The sequence below is a fragment of the Arachis ipaensis genome, chromosome B2 (genome assembly GCF_059453495.1).
Source record: "Arachis ipaensis isolate K30076 ecotype BB chromosome B2, ASM5945349v1, whole genome shotgun sequence".
In the NCBI taxonomy this organism is placed as follows: Eukaryota; Viridiplantae; Streptophyta; class Magnoliopsida; order Fabales; family Fabaceae; genus Arachis; species Arachis ipaensis.
The window spans coordinates 32959770-32976361 of record NC_142437.1 but is presented as its reverse complement, the minus strand read 5'-3'; the positions used below and the strand labels follow the sequence as shown (position 1 = coordinate 32976361).

The window sequence follows — 16592 nt, the reverse complement described above, 5'->3', positions numbered from 1 at the left end:
GAATAGCTAGTTTATTATAAATAGGACCTTTAACTATTGTATTAGATATCTTTGATCAGTTGTATGCTATCTTAGATCATGTTTTGGGGGCTGGCCATTCGGCCATGCCTGGACCTTTCACTTATGTATTTTCAACGGTAGAGTTTCTACACTCCATAGATTAAGGTGTGGAGCTCTGCTGTTCCTCAAAGATTAATGCAAAGTACTACTGTTTTCTATTCAATTCAACTTATTTCGCTTCTAAGATATTCATCCGCACTTCAACCTGAATGTGATGAACGTGACAATCATCATCATTCCCTATGAACGTGTGCCTGACAACCACTTCCGTTCTACCTTAGATTGAATGAGTATCTCTTAGATCTCTTAATCAGAATTTTCGTGGTATAAGCTAGATTGATGGCGGCATTCATGAGAGTCCGAAAAGTCTAAACCTTGTCTGTGGTATTCCGAGTAGGACTCTGGGATTGAATGAATGTGACGAGCTTCAAACTCGCGATTGCTGGGCGTAGTGACAGACGCAAAAGGAGGGTGAATCCTATTCCAGCATGATCGGGAACCTCAGATGATTAGCCGTGCCGTGACAGGGCATCTTGGACCATTTTCACAAGAGGAGGGGATGTAGCCACTGACAACGGTGATGTCCTTGCATAAAGCCAGCCATGGAAAGGAGTAAGACTGATTGGATGAACGCAGCAGGAAAGCAGAGGTTCAGAGGAACGAAAGCATCTCTATACGCTTATCCGAAATTCTCACCAATGAATTACATAAGTATTTCTATCCTTAGTTTATTATTTATTTTCGAAAACTCCATAACTATTTTATATCCGCCTGACTGAGATTTACAAGGTGACCATAGCTTGCTTCATACCAACAATCTCCGTGGGATCGACCCTTACTCACGTAAGGTTTATTACTTGGACGACCCAGTGCACTTGCTGGTTAGTTGTATCGAAGTTGTGACAAGTTATGAATTGAGATTAGAGCACCAAGCCTTTGGAGCCATTACCAGAGATCACAATTTCGTGCACCACTAAGTAAAAACAACAACCTCTTACTATCATACTTGAGAAAATCCAACAAGGATAGAACTTCCGATTAATCTTCTCCCGGTCAAGACTTTTATTTTAATTATATAAATTCTCTCGTCAATTTTCATTGCTTTAATTAATTATTATTTTAATTTCCCATTCTCCAACTCTAAAAATTCTCAGAAAATTCCTGACTAATAAAATAGCACTCTTTCGTCAACTCGTTGGGAGACGACCTGGGAATTCTACTCCTAGTATTTTTATTCTAATTTTGTGACAATCCTTTATAAATTGATAAGCGGAGTTTTCGTCGGTTAAGAACTGTACTTGCAACGCTGTTTTCTCTATAAATTCTTAATCGGCAATTTTTTGCCCGTCAGTAATCGAACTAAAAACATATTTGTGATTTACATTTCACGAAAATTTAGATTGTACTATCGAAAGGATAATCAAACTCATTAGCCATAAATAATCAAACTCAGTAAACACATATAATCAAATTCAGTAGTCAAATATAGCACTGAACCTGAATATAAATTCAGAGTATAATCAAACTCAGAGTATAATCTAACTCAGTAAACATGTAGAATCAAACTCGGTAGTCAAATATAGCACTAAACCTGAGTATAATCAAACTTTGTAAATATGTATAATCAAACTCAGAGTAAAATCAAACTTTGTAAACAAATTACTATTATTTGCTACTTCAAATACAAAGGATGTCAATAAAACAAAGCATGTATTATTAGCAAACTAACTTACTTTTCATTCGAACTTGTGTTTGCTCCTCCTTCTTGCTTCTTTTCTCTCTTTGATTTTTTAGAGTCTTCTTGCCTTAATTCTTTTTTGTCCTTGTTAGACTGTCTATCACTTTTCTCTTTTCACTTTGCTGTTTTGTCACTTTCGTTGATTTTGTAGAATTTTCTTGTCTCAATTCTTTTTTGTCCTTCTTAGGACTGTCTACCACTTTTCTCTTTTCACTTTGCTGTTTTTCTGCTTTGGTTGATTTTGTAGAATCTTCTTGCCTCAATTCTATTTTGTCCTTCTTAGGACTGTCTACCACTTTTCTCTTTTCATTTTGTTATTTTTCCACTTTAGCAGCCTCTTTCACAACCTTTTTTTTTAGTCGGACTGGCTGTTTAGGCACAAGTTTCTCTTCCTTTAACTTAACCAGCCCCTATAACACATGCATAATTAGTGAAAATTCATTCATTATGGATAGAAAATGAAATTTTAGAGAGCGAAAAATGTAAGTACCGATGGACTTTTTCTTTCTAATGCTAATTGGGCAAAAATGAGTTCCTTTGTCCAATGCGGAAGCCAAGGTGGTTGTGGTTCTTTCTCAAAAGTAAAAGGTCCATATTTTTGCTTATGGAAGTATAAAATCTGAATTCAATAAATTAAAGTTATATTATAATCAAACATGCTTTAGATGATAGTCCAACAAAAAATTAGTTTAAATGAAAAATACCTGAAGCACATATATGCACCAATTCAAAATTGACACCACTCCTTGTTTAAAGTTGTTAACTCCATCAGCAAGGCCATCAACAATGTATCTAATTCAATTGTACTTCGTTGGATTATCAACATCAATTATAAATGAAAAAATTTTATCCCGGGTCATTGTTGTATTTATTGGCAACAAGAATGTTATCAATGAATACAATAAGAATGCTCTCCTAAATCTGGGACCCCCTCTTGGATTTTTCAACATGATTTGCCTAAAAGAATTTGGACTTTTTTCTTGAACTCTAAAAGCATGGACTCATGCTTTTTAGTTACCTCCTTGAATAGGTCACCTATTTTAAAGAAAATAATGAGAGAAAGATGATTATAATAAAACTCAGCATGGCACGATATTTTTAAGATCAATAGCTTCAATATGTAAAAAGTTCAGCAAGCAAGTCATCAGTAATGCAAGATTCAGATTTTAATATATAATTATACTCCTATACCAATCAAGTGATATTAAAAATCAAATTTAATAACAACATAATGAAGGATTGTAAATATGTTATACAGCATGTTTGATTTTATACAGTCAATCCTAATTAATAAAATCAAAGGATCTTAAAAAAATTTTAATTATTACCGTATGCACGTAATCCCAAGATAACTGCAACTGAATCCCAAGTAATATCTACTTTTCCTATTGGAGTGAGAAGATGAAATTTGGAGAGATTAAAGGCGTTTACAAGGGCCAAAATTAAATCATGGTTTAAATTCCCCTTGGGATACCCAAGAGGGATCCAAAACCCGTTGCTCTGACCTCGTTGCATTGCACATCATTCAAATAGTCAGAAGAAAGTGTCGCTAACAAGTTTGGTGCACATCTCGTGTCAACATAGCATTACATTAATGAAAATACTAATCATATTCGAATCAAATCATAGATATAAAGTAGTAGCGTGCTCAGTTTCAATTCAGATTACCAACTTACAATCAGTTAAAATAATAAATATTTCAGTCTCTTAATCGAAAGTCTCAAATTTAAGTTCTATGATCAAATCTAAGTTTTAAGAATAAGGCAATAATGTAACATCTACATGACTAACATTGTAATCAAACTATGTATTTGCTATATACTAAATACCCCTTTTCCCCTTCTTATTAATTACCATTACTGCATTGACAGGGGAAAAAGGATCAGATCAGAGTTCCTATTAGTGGCACATTTCCTAGGAAAAACAAAAGAATCAAAACCACTGTATGTAATCCATGGCAACGAAGGCATTTACAAACCACATGCAACTCACACTTCTCTTTACTGCACACACACAGTAGCCATGTATCATCCTTTGGATTCGTCACTTATAGCATGTGTTAGTTAAAGTGGCAAAATAAAAGATTTAAACTCAACACTGCCTTTAGTGGCTATTATCTCTGAAATTTAGAGATAATAATCAAACACTAAAATACAACATGTGTAGCTAATGTGGCATTCGTTTTACTATGTAAACTAATATTTAGTAATGCACTCTACATAATAAAATAAGAGCATGCAAAGACCTTATCAGATGAAAAAAAAATCTAGCATAAAAGATAAAAAAATAAAGACAAAATACCTTTCTCCACTCTATCTCCTTCGAAGTTTCTTTGGATACATTTTTTTTTTCTTTGGAGTCCCTGTTTTCTGGTTCTCTTTCTACTCGTTTTGGTGTAGTCTTCTTTTGCATTTTTCAAAACTAGCAAATTAAACAACCAAAATCCAATCAAATTCAAAAAGGAAAAAAAATTTAAAACTCAATAATCAAATATCAAGTATGCTATAATCAAACATATTGTAATATCATGTTTTAAAAGCTGAGCATAATCAAATAAACTCTAAATCATATCATAAAAATTCAGTTATAATCAAACATGTTGTAGATATCAATTGTGCTATAATATAATATTTAAAAATTGAGCATAATCAAACTCATTCAGTATAATAATCAAACATACTCCAACTCATATCACAAAAATCCAGTTATAATCAATTATTAGTCTACTAATAATCAATTGCTAAAATTAGCATACTGAGACTTCAATTCAAAATCCTAACTTAAATATTTTAGTACAAACTATGCACAACACAAATTGATTTATAGAAGCTCAAAATACAGAAGGAAAATGCAGTCGAAGAAACTAATAGAAGCTCAAAACAAATAACAATAATGCCGTCAGAAGATGATAGATTAAAACAAGAAAAATGCAAGAAAAATGCAGAATCAAACAAGGAATAGAAATTTACCTTGCAGAATAAAACAAGGAAAATGTAGTCGATGAAATTTGCGCCTTAGACACAGAGCACTGCACCCGAGACAGAGGAAGGAGAATCACAACCGCGAAAGAGAATTGTGTCACCAGAGAGAGAGAGGAAAGGAGAATCGTGCCGTCGGAGAAAGAGGGAAGGAGAGTCGTGCCACCGGAGAGAGAGGGAATGAGAATCACCGTTGAGAATGAGAATGAAAAAGGAGTTGCGTCGGAGAGTGAGGGTGAGAGTGAGAGAAGGAGAAAGAAGAACGTTTGTTTCAGTGCGTGTAAAAAGTGAGAGTAAGGTTGAGAGTGAGATTTTGATTTTTAATATTTGAATTTTGTATTATATTACGTATATAAATACGGTGGCTGAAAATAGTGGCTGAAAATGGTGTGCATGTAGCACAACTGAAATAAAATAATATGCCATCCAAAACAACAAAATTAAGCAGTAGATTAGCCTATCAATCTGTTTATCATATGCCTGCAAATAAGGGAATATAATCATAATCATATAATATAGAAGAAAGAGTGGACCATTATAGATACCATTAAGGTTTTAAAAAGCCACTAACCATCGCCGTTGTCGCTTTCCTCATGGTCGCCGTGGCTTTCCTCATCACAATTGTAGTCTTTCTCATCGCCTCCGTCGCTTTTCCCATTGACGTCGCTGTTGTCGCTGTCTCCGCCAATGTCTCTATTGACGGCTTCGCTGTCGGTATCAATGCCGACTCATCGTCCTCAATGTTGGTGTAACAGCCCAGACCACCCGCTAGCACGATATTGTCTGCTTTGGAATACAAGGCCTCACGGTTTTGCCTTTGACGATAGGGATGCTAGCCGAAGCCCCCCACACTCACTCGTCAAAACGCGTCATGCTAGGGAAAGGTATCCACATCCTTATAAGGCATGCTTCGTTCCCCTCTCCAACCGATGTGGGACCTTACAATCCACCCCCTAAGGGAGCCCAGCGCACTCGTTGGCACATCGATCCGGGTTCTGGCTCTGATACCATCTGTAACAGCCCAGACCACCCGCTAGCATGATATTGTCTGCTTTGGCACACAAGGCTTCCGCTTTGGCACACAAGGCCTCACGGTTTTGCTTTTGACGATAGGGATGCTAGCCGAAGCCCCCCACACTCACTCGTCAAAACGCGTCATACTAGGGAGAGGTATCCACACCCTTATAAGGCATGCTTCGTTCCCCTCCCCAACCGATGTGGGTCTTACAATCCACCCCCCTAAGGGAGTCCAGCGCCCTCGCTGGCACATCGATCCGGGTTCTGGCTCTGATACCATCTGTAACAGCCCAGACCACCCGCTAGCACGATATTGTCCGCTTTGGCACACAAGGCCTCACGGTTTTGCCTTTGACGATAGGGATGATGGCCAAAGCCCCCCACACTCACTCGTCAAAACGCGTCATGCTAGGGAAAGATATCCACATCCTTATAAGGCATGCTTCGTTCCCCTCTCCAACCGATGTGGGACCTTACAATCTGTAACAGCCCAGACCACCCGCTAGCACAATATTGTCCGCTTTGGCACACAAGGCCTCACGGTTTTGCCTTTGACGATAGGGATGCTAGCCGAAGCCCCCCACACTCACTCGTCAAAATGCGTCATACTAGGGAGAGGTATCCACACCCTTATAAGGCATGCTTCGTTTCCCTCTCCAACCGATGTGGGCCTTACAATCCACCCCCTAAGGGAGCCCAGCGCCCTCGCTGGCACATCGATCCGGGTTCTGGCTCTGATACCATCTGTAACAGCCCAGACCACCCGCTAGCACGATATTGTCCGCTTTGGCACACAAGGCCTCACGGTTTTACTTTTGACGATAGGGATGCTAGCCGAAGCCCCCCACACTCACTCGTCAAAACGCGTCATACTAGGGAGAGGTATCCACACCCTTATAAGGCATGATTCGTTCCCCTCCCCAACCGATGTGGGCCTTACAGTTGGCCTGCTGCAGTCGCTGCTGTTGGTGTCGTCAATGCCGACGTTTGTGTCCATCATCTTCGACGTCGCCCCGCTGCAGTCATTGCTGCGACGCCGCTGCTGCTATCGCCGTCGCCATTGCTGCGGCCTCCTTCGCTACCGCTGCTAATATTGGCATTGCCGTTGGGATAGCTATTTTCGGCGGGCCTATTGGGATGGACATTGGGCAAGTTGGGATGGTCGTTGGCGGCCAGCAAGTGGGATGGGCGTTGGCAATAGTGAAGTTAGGATGACTGACAACAGGGAAGTTGGCGTTCCCGTTCATGTCGATGTAGAGTGAGAATGAAGGAGAAAGGAAAACTGAGAAGTGTGAACGCAGTGAGAGAGATGAGAGAACGGTGATGGAGAGAGAGGTGTGTTACCTAGATTATTTTTTTATCAATAATAGATGTACTTGTTGTAATTTTTTTATAATGGAAGTACATAGGGAATACATGGTATATAAGGTATAATAACTCAACATGTTATTTAGATTTTCTTCATGTTTATTGAAGAGAATGAAAAATCCCTTAAAGAATACCTTATATACTATGTACTCCTTATGTACTCCCACTATAAAAAAATTACAACAAGTAAACCTACATCTGATAAAAAATAATCTGGGTAACATGTTAAGCACCTTATATACTATGTATTCCTTATATACTCTCATTATAAAAAAAATTACAACAAATAAACCTGCATCTACTATTCATAAAAAATAATTTAGGTAACAGGATGGAGAGGGCTAGTCAAAGAAGAGAGTGTGAGGGTTGAGGGAAAAAGAATAATGAGAGAGAGGTCCTAAGAATTGTCCCACGCATCTCTCTTCCAACGAAATGAGAATATTTTTTGGTGACGAGTGGTAAGGTTGCTATAACAATATTTTGTTATTTACTTGTATACAGATATATATTCGCTTTCCTCATTGATTGTTGCCGTCTCTGCCAATGTCTTCGTTGACGGCTTTGCTATCGGTGTCAATGGTGACGATGTCATCGTCTTCGATGTCGCCTCCGCCGTGGTCGCTGTTGTCGTCAATGCCGACGATGTTTGTGTCATTCTTACGGCCGCTGCTGCCTCCTTCGCTGTCGCTGCTAATATTGGCATTGGCATTACCGTTGGGATAGCAGTTTCCGGCGGGTCCGTTGGGATGGCCATTGGGCAAGTTGGGATGGCGGTTGGCAGCCGGCACGTGAGATGGGCCGTTGGCAGGGAAGTTGGCGTACCTGTTCAGAAAACTGAGAAGTTTGAACGCAGTGAGAGAAGAGAGAACGGAGAGAGAGGGGTGTGTTACCGTGTGTTACCTCGATTATTTTTTTTATCAAGAGTAGATGTAGGTTTACTTGTAATTTTTTTTATAGTTGGAGTACAGAAAGAGTACATAGTATATAAGGTGTAATAATTCAACATGTTAATTAGATTTTTTTTATGTTTGTCAAAGAGAATGAAAAATTCCTTAAAGTATAGATTTTTTTTATGGTTGTCGAAGAGAATGAAAAATCCCTTAAAGAATATTTGTTGACTTATTACATCTTATATATCATGTACTCTTTATGTACTCTCGTTATAAAAAAAATTACAACAAGTAAACTTATATCTACAATTGATAAAAAAATAATTTAGGTAACATGTTGAGTTATCACACCTTATATACTATATATTCCTTATGTACTCTCACTATAAAAAAATTACAACAAATAAATCTATATCTATTATTGATAAAAAAATAATCTATGTATTGCATGTGAGAGCTTAATTCTGTTTGTTGTTTTGATTAGTATTTTGGAACAATATTTTAAATTCCCATATTGCATGCAAGGATTGATTGTGTCCTTTGTAATTTTATTAGTAAAAGTATAGTTAGACAAAGAAAATACTAAACAATGTGAACAATGGATATATCGGATGTTCATTTCACTAGGTGTGCGGATAGTTATTCTAATATTAAAATTTAGGTGGATAATTTCGGGATATAGTGTGTTTTTACATTATTAGTGGTTGTTCATGTTATTCAAGAAAGTTATTGGTTATCTAGTATAACCTATTTTATTAAAGTCTTAATTTTTTTTTTGTGACTATTAAAATCTTAGTTTAAAGTTTGAGAGATGAATTCTATTATAATAAAAATTAGTGTGTTTTTTGGGTGAAGTGGGGCTGTTTTTGTAAATCTAATTCATCGTTTAATTTTTTAATTTATGAATAAAAAATTTACAAAAAATAAATATTTAAAAATTAAAGTCATTTTTAAAGCACATTTTAACTAATAAAAAAATAAAATAAGTAACTAAATTTGTTGTTATATAAAAAAAATCAACTATATTATCTAATATTTAGATTATCTCTTTTTATTTGTATAATTATTCCAACTTAATATTTAATACATATTTAATTCATTTATTTCTATTTCATTTGACACAATTCTTTATGTGATGAATGACAATATAGAACATAAAAAATATTCAAATAGCAATTTTTTTTAAAAAAATGTTATTTGAAGAAAATACCTTAATATCGTGACACCTAATAAACTCTTTTTCATCCATGATATATTCGTGTATAACTCAATTAATTTACTAATCATTATTTTAGTAATTATGTATTTTTTTAACAAATAAAACTTTTTTATTATATAAAATTCAATCAATACACACACACACATATTATTTTAGATTTTAATTTTTTTTATTATTCGTGTTATTTCTTTAAGGAAAACTTCAAAAATTTGGTTAAATTATTATTTGATGCCTTTGTTTTATTAATAAAACAAAAAAAAAAAGAATAAAGTATATGCAATTAAAAACTAATACGTTTGTCTATTAATTATTTTATATATCATAAATTCTAAAAATTTATTATTGATGCAAACATTTTTTCAACCGATCAAAATGTCAAAATTTTCAGTTATTGTAGCAAAAAATTATTAAAAATTTAAAATACTATAAATTATCAAATTTACTTTCACGTATAAAGCACTCAATTGATTTTTCTTTAAAAAACTCATTTGCCTATAAATTAGTAATAAAATACATGATTGACTTTCTCTAACAATTAGTAAAGTACTTTACATAACATATTAAAAATACCAGTAGAAAAATATATAATGATAAAATCAAATTTTCATGACTTTCACATTTAAAATGATTCCAAAACGAAAAATTTATTCATTCATTAAAATCATGACCTTTACATTTAACATGATTTATCAGCATCTCAACATAAATTACATGACTTGTTGCTTAACTGAAATTAATTGAAAATAAAATTATGAAAATAATCTACAGTTTTTTGGTATGTAAATACATGAGTTCATAAAAACCAAAAGTCAAAAAATTGTCTTCAACCTTTATTATTGTTATAAGTCCAATAACATATACAAAACTATAACCTGTCTTTGGTGTGACCTACAAATATATATTACCAATCGAACCTAAGCATAACATACATATTAGTATATTACTATCTAAATACCTAAACTTCTAAGTTATCACTTCGTAGTTCATGCTTTTAGGCTAAATTTATTTTAATTAGAATGACTCAATTTCAGAGTAGTAATACTACTACTTAGTATAATAAAATAATAAAACTCAAAACACTTAAAAAATAATAACAACAAAAAACACAGAATGTCCCTAAAAACCAAAAATAAAATAAATACACACATTCATGAAGTAAGATAAGCAAAAAGTATTTATCTAAGACCCTCACTAACAGAGTGAAAAATATAGAAGATTATTCTACATACTGCTTACTTTTCTAACATTGAAGAAGCAAGTTCTCATTTCTTAGATTTGGTCTTCTTACTTATTTTCTAGAATTTTTATACTACTGATGCAACAAATATTGTGGCTTCAACTCGTTTTACTTTCTCCATTTTATTATTATTATTATTATTATTATTATTATTATTATTATTATTATTATTATTATCTATCTTCTATGTACCATAATCTTTTATTTTTGTGCCATTACCTGATTGATTTTTGCCTATCATTATATGAAGGTTATATCGTTTTATATTAATTGATAGACATAATACAAGCAATACTAAAGTTTTGTATCCGGTAGGATTCACTACAAGAAAATAAAATATTTGTAACAAAAATTTTGTATTAATTTTTAAATTATTACAAATTGTTATTTTTTTAACAAAAATTAATTATAATTACAAAATAAGAATTTTTTGTAACAACATGACAATCTTTTACAAAACGTTTAATATTTTGTAATAACACGATTTCTTTTGTTATAAATTGTGTTGGTTTTTATAACAAAATGGTATTTTGTTGTAAAAATTTAAAATATTTTGTAACAAAAAATTAAGTTATTGTAAAAATTTAAAGTATTTTATAACAAAAAATTAATTTGTCACAAAATTTAATATTAAAAGATTTTTTGTAACTAAAAAAGATTTTGTCACAAAATTTAAAAATTTTTTGTAACTAAAAAAGATTTTGTTTCGAGAGGTTGAAACCTTTAGTGTTGGAAAAAAATTATTTATATAATTTATTGCATGGTAATTTTTTTTGCAAAACTTTAGTTTTTCTAAAATATTGATTTTGATAATTAAGTATTTTTTATAAAATATTAAAAATTAAATTATTAATTTTAAAAAATTGTAAATTTTTTTAATCTTTTTTAAGTAATTAAATTAAATGTTATGATATTTTGAGTTCAACTTTATTAGAATTTATAAATTTTTTTAAATAATTGAGTATTTTTATATTAGAAATTTAAAGTTTTAGTAATTGAAAATAATGAGAGTTTTATACAATTTAAATTGAATAATTGAAAGTTTTGATTAATTTTATGAACTAAAAAGAATTTATTTATTTATCTCTAATTTTAAATTAAAATATTTAATTAAAAATAATTTGTAAATTTGAAAATAAATACTATTTTTAAAATTAATTATATTAAATTAAATTAAATTTTTAATTAATACTTTAACCAAACCCTAATCCCCAAATTAAAACCCTAATTTTATCTCACCCTAACAATCCTCACATCTCTTCTTTCTATAGCCCACACACACACGTGCGGAAATAACAAAGAAAAAAAGGGAAGAGAGAAAAAGGAAGAGAGTGAGCTGCGACAGAAGAGAAGAGGGGAGGTGGCTGTCCTGTGTCGGCATAGCGCCTCACCGTCCGTGAAGCCAAGCATCTTCGTCTCACCGCTGCTGTGGCCATCGAGGAGAGAGAGAGCAAGCACGAGGAGGGAGCTGTCTTTGCGTTCCGTCATCGTTATGGTGGTCCTCGTCGACATCGCCACCGTGAGCTGCCATTGCATGCGCCGTCACCGCCGCTGAAAGTCCGTTGCCATCGTCATTCATTCCAACCACCATCGCTGCCGTTCGTGCCTCCGTTTCGCGTCGCTGTGACTCCCGTCGCTACCAGATCTGTCATTGCCGTTGGACCTATATCGTCGTCGCCATGCACACCGTAGCAGGGAGAGGACCAGAACGCGATGAGGAGAAAGAATTTAAATTGTTACGAAAAGTATTTTGTAACAAAAGTAAGTAGTATTTTGTAACAAAATATTATGATACAAAAATTTAAATTATTACGAAAAATATTTTAAAGATCAAACATTATTATCACTTTTGTAATAAATTTTAGCTTTTGTATTAAAAATGTTACAAAATATTACTTTGTATCATAACAGTTTCATTTTTTGTTAAAAAACCTTTTGTAACAAGCTAAGACATACTGCAACAGTCTTTTTTTTTTTTTGTTATAAATATCTTTTGTTTCAAAATTTAAATTTTTTGTAACAATTTTTTTTGTTATAAATACTATTTTTTCTTGTAGTGATTTATAATGTGATAAAATTTCAAATAATACAAAAACAAACCATCAAAACACAAGATAACTACACAAGAACTACAAGCTACTGAGTAAGATAATAACACATACCATATACAGAAGAATTTCCTTCATTGCAGCACCTACTTTACGTACAGCAAGTGACAATAACTATAATTATTATATTGTAATTCTTATTATTTTATTACATTATTTACTTTTCCATAACATTAGCCTAATAGGAGTTCTAAACTATTAGAAAAAGAATATATATTTCAAGAACTTGAAATCCTAAAATATTTTTTACTTAAATAAATTTTTGTTTTTATAAATCAACGATTTTTTTCTTGCTTTAACTATTTTAGCAGTATAACCAACTCTTTAAATTTCACAGGACCAAAGCTAGAAAGACATCATTTATAGAGAGTTATATATGTAAAAAAATTTGATGTCCAAAATTCTTATAAAATGAGTATATTTATGTCTAAAATCTCAAATTTAGTCAAATAGACATAACACTTTTCTAAAATAAAATATGAAATGTATTTTAAGGGTGAAAATACCACTAATCTTTTTAATCTCTATGTCAAGTGTATTTTTGAGAGTCCAAATTTTTAATTTGATCTTTAAGTAACTTAGTAATTGTAAGACCCAGAATCTTTGAAAAGTCTTATTATGATCAAGTCTCAAATCCTACAGTTATTTATAGCCGTCGTGTTACCGTCGAAGGAGAGGAAACCGCGGACCATGGTCACGGGTGGAAGAGGGTGTGCGAGCCAGGGCACGCGAGACGGAGCCGCCACTGCTGGGTCGCCGTCCATCCTCGTCCCACCGCGTCTCGCGATCACCGCCGCCGCGCCGGTCACCCTTCGAGCTCGCCATCAAAGACGTCGCATCTCTGTCACGCGAGGGGAGTGTGACCCACCGCGTGGAGCTGCGCTGCCGTGCATCTCCGCTGTCGTCACTGACTGACCAGCCCGTCGCGTCGCTGCCATCAAATCCGTCCCTTGCCGCCGCCGTTGAAGCTGCGAACAGAGAAGAGGGAAAGGGATAAGTCGCGCGGAAGCTACCTGCGTCACCACTGGAGGGGAGATCCGCGCCGTTGCTGCGGTTTATGCCGCCGGAATTGCTCTGCCGCCACCAAAATTTCTGGTCGCTGCCGTTTTGGTGAGCTTGCCCTATTTCTGGTTCCTCCTAGTTCTGCCAATTCAATATTACTCTGAAACTGTCATTGAAACTGTTGTATTTAATGAAGTGGCTGTCATAAGTTACGTTGTCGCTGCCGGAGAAGCTGTTGTGGTCGCCGGAACCATCACCGGAGCTTCTGCAGCTTGATTCAGTCTTTAATCCTTTCTCACGGTAAGCATTTTCATTCCAGAGCTCTTGAAAATCAATATGCTGTAATGTTTGGCCAGAGATTCTGAGGTTTTGTATCATAGGGTCAAGCTCCGGTAATTGCGGGTCACGATTAAAGCTGCCACCGAACCAGTTCGTAGACCGCCGCTGTTTGGTTCAGCCGTTCTTTATTCGTTCCGGTAAGCATGTTCGATTTTCGAAAGCCCTGCGTTGGTGTTATGTTCCGTGTAGTAAAGTGATTGCGATGTTAATGGTTTTAGGAGGTAGAATTCGGTTTGTTTATGCCGCTTGTAGCTGTTTCTGCTTTCGAGAGGGAGCAAGCAGGGCCGAGGTTCTAATTGTCGGTGATTTCGGGCTGAGCAAAAAGGAATCAGTTAACAAGTTTGGGTTATGGCTTGCGTTTTGAGGTAGGGGCGCTTTCCGAAAACTACAGTTTATTATTGGAATTATTACATATGGATACTGATGTGAGATATGGTGTAATTAGTGATTGTATCTGCCTTATTGATTATTTGATTGACTCGAATGATTATGGATGTTGGCTTGGCTGAATTGTTGTGTGGCTTGTGAAATGTAATGTTTGAAGTTGATTCTTTAAATATTTGAAATGAGTTTAATCCGTTGAGGATTGGTTTGAATTGAGTCAATCATTTTGATGATGTGAAAGATAGAATGCTCTTGAAATTCAGCCTGGGTTACTTTAATTGCTCTGGTTTTGATAAATGATTTATTGCTGAACCGATTCTTTAAAGCTTTATAAATGAGTTAAATCGGTTGATATTGAGTTGATTTTTGAAATGGTTTCCTTGAGGTATGCCATTGAGGCGACTGTTGGATTTAGCTTGCTTTTGAATTGATTTCTGGTTTTGAGCTGTTGAAAAGGGATGAGAAACGGTTTAGTTGGGACCCGAACCGGGTGGCAAAAGTCCAAGTTTTAGGGGAGGTGCTGCCGAAATTTCTATAAAATCTGAGTCTTTATTGAAATGTTGTCTGGAAAATGATGAGTTAAAGACTTCTACTATTTTATTTGAATTATCAAGAAAAGGATGATTCATGTTTTCGAAATGAGTTAGTAAAGAGGAAATTGTGATTTAGTCTTGCTTCTTAAAAAAGGCATTGTATCTCTTTTAGGAGAAAATTATTTAGATAAAACTTGTGTTTTAAAGCTATTTGAATGTGAAAAGGGTTTATGCCTTTGAATTTGGCTTGGGGGTTCCAATTAAAGAAGTTTCAATGACTTTGAAAGAACCTGAATGTCTATTGACAAGTTTCATTTTGAAATGTTTTGAGAAAGGTTTAAGTACTCTTTGAATTCTGAATTCTTGCAAGACTAAAACGATTTTGAACAGTTGAAACGTTCTAGAATTTATCATGGGGGTTGAAGTCGGTTTTGCTTAAGTAAAGGAAACGGCTTTAAAAGAAGTAAATGATTACGTGACTCGGTTTGGCTTAGATCCTATTTGCTTACTCAAATCAGAAAGCCAATGTTTTAATGATTTTAAATGAATTTGGTGAAATGAGTTATGTTATTCTCCCCTAAAGACTTGGGACTCTGCCGAGAAACTTTTGTTATGAAATCCCATTGTTGTATGGGTGATTTTGAATACTTTGAAATAAATCCTTAACTTGCCATGGTTTTGGAAGTTTTGGAAAGAGAATGCCGAGAGTGACTTTGTTTTAAAAAGGGAACACACTTTGAGTAAATTTGGCTTTTGAGCCTGAGATGATTTGAGAAATGAGATCTTTAAAGCCAAGGCTAAAAAGAGTTGAAATTTGATTTCAAAGTGAAATGGCTTGAGAAAAGTGATTTATGGCTTAAATGCCGGTTTTATGAATTTGATGATGTTGAATGGTGGAAGTGTTGTTTTGTTGTGAGCCGGAATGGCCGTGTATGCTATTGAACTATGGCTGATTGCCGAATGAGTTGTGAGCCGTATGGCTGATTATGAATTATGAACTTAAGCCGAAGGGCTGTATTTATTGATAAATTGGCTGGTTCTGGATTGAACCGTGAGCCGGATGGCTGAGATGGATGGTGATCCATCGTTGAGTACAAATGCATGTATGCAATCGAATGAACTGTGAATTTAAGCCGGATGGCTGAGATGAATGTTGTATGCGAGTATGCTTGTGTTTTCTCTCTGGTTGTAAGGGTGACAGGGCACCGATACCCTCTAATGGTGACAGGGCGCAGATACCCTCTAATGGCGACAGGGCGCAGATACCCTCTAATGATAATAAAGCGCAATAGAGAGACTGTGTCCGGGTTAGCTACCGGACACGTCGGGTTGGCTTAGTAACCGACAGATGATATCATCAGCCACTAGGGACAGGCATGCATCATATGCATTTGTGTGACATTGGTTGGGTGTGCATATTATACTTGGTTTGCCTATGTGGTTAATTGCTAACTGTTCTACTTGTAATAACTGTTTGTTTGTGCTTGAACTTCCTATCTGTGTTTGCATCTGGGACTCTGTTGGATTGTGGTGATTGGTTGTTGGTTGGATTGTTTGGGCCTAGGCCCGTGGTTGGAAAGAGATGAACTGACGGTTGATTTCGGTTTGTGTTTCTGGTTTGGAATAAAATTATGAAAGGCTATTTTGGTTCTGCATAGATAAACCGTTTTGAAAGGCTTTTGAGTTTTTGAGAATTGAACGGTTCTTCTTTCCGAAAAG

General features: G+C 34.8%; 1 protein-coding gene across 1 annotated transcript; it reads left to right on the top strand.

The window, feature by feature from the left end:
• Positions 1–13305: 13305 nt before the first annotated feature.
• LOC110269213 (uncharacterized) lies at positions 13306–14320 on the top strand. The gene is made up of 5 exons (XM_088505797.1): positions 13306–13518; positions 13594–13725; positions 13827–13917; positions 13998–14093; positions 14175–14320. Exons 1-5 carry the CDS (start codon positions 13306–13308, stop codon positions 14318–14320), a joined length of 678 nt encoding a protein of 225 aa, XP_088361923.1.
• Positions 14321–16592: the final 2272 nt, after the last annotated feature.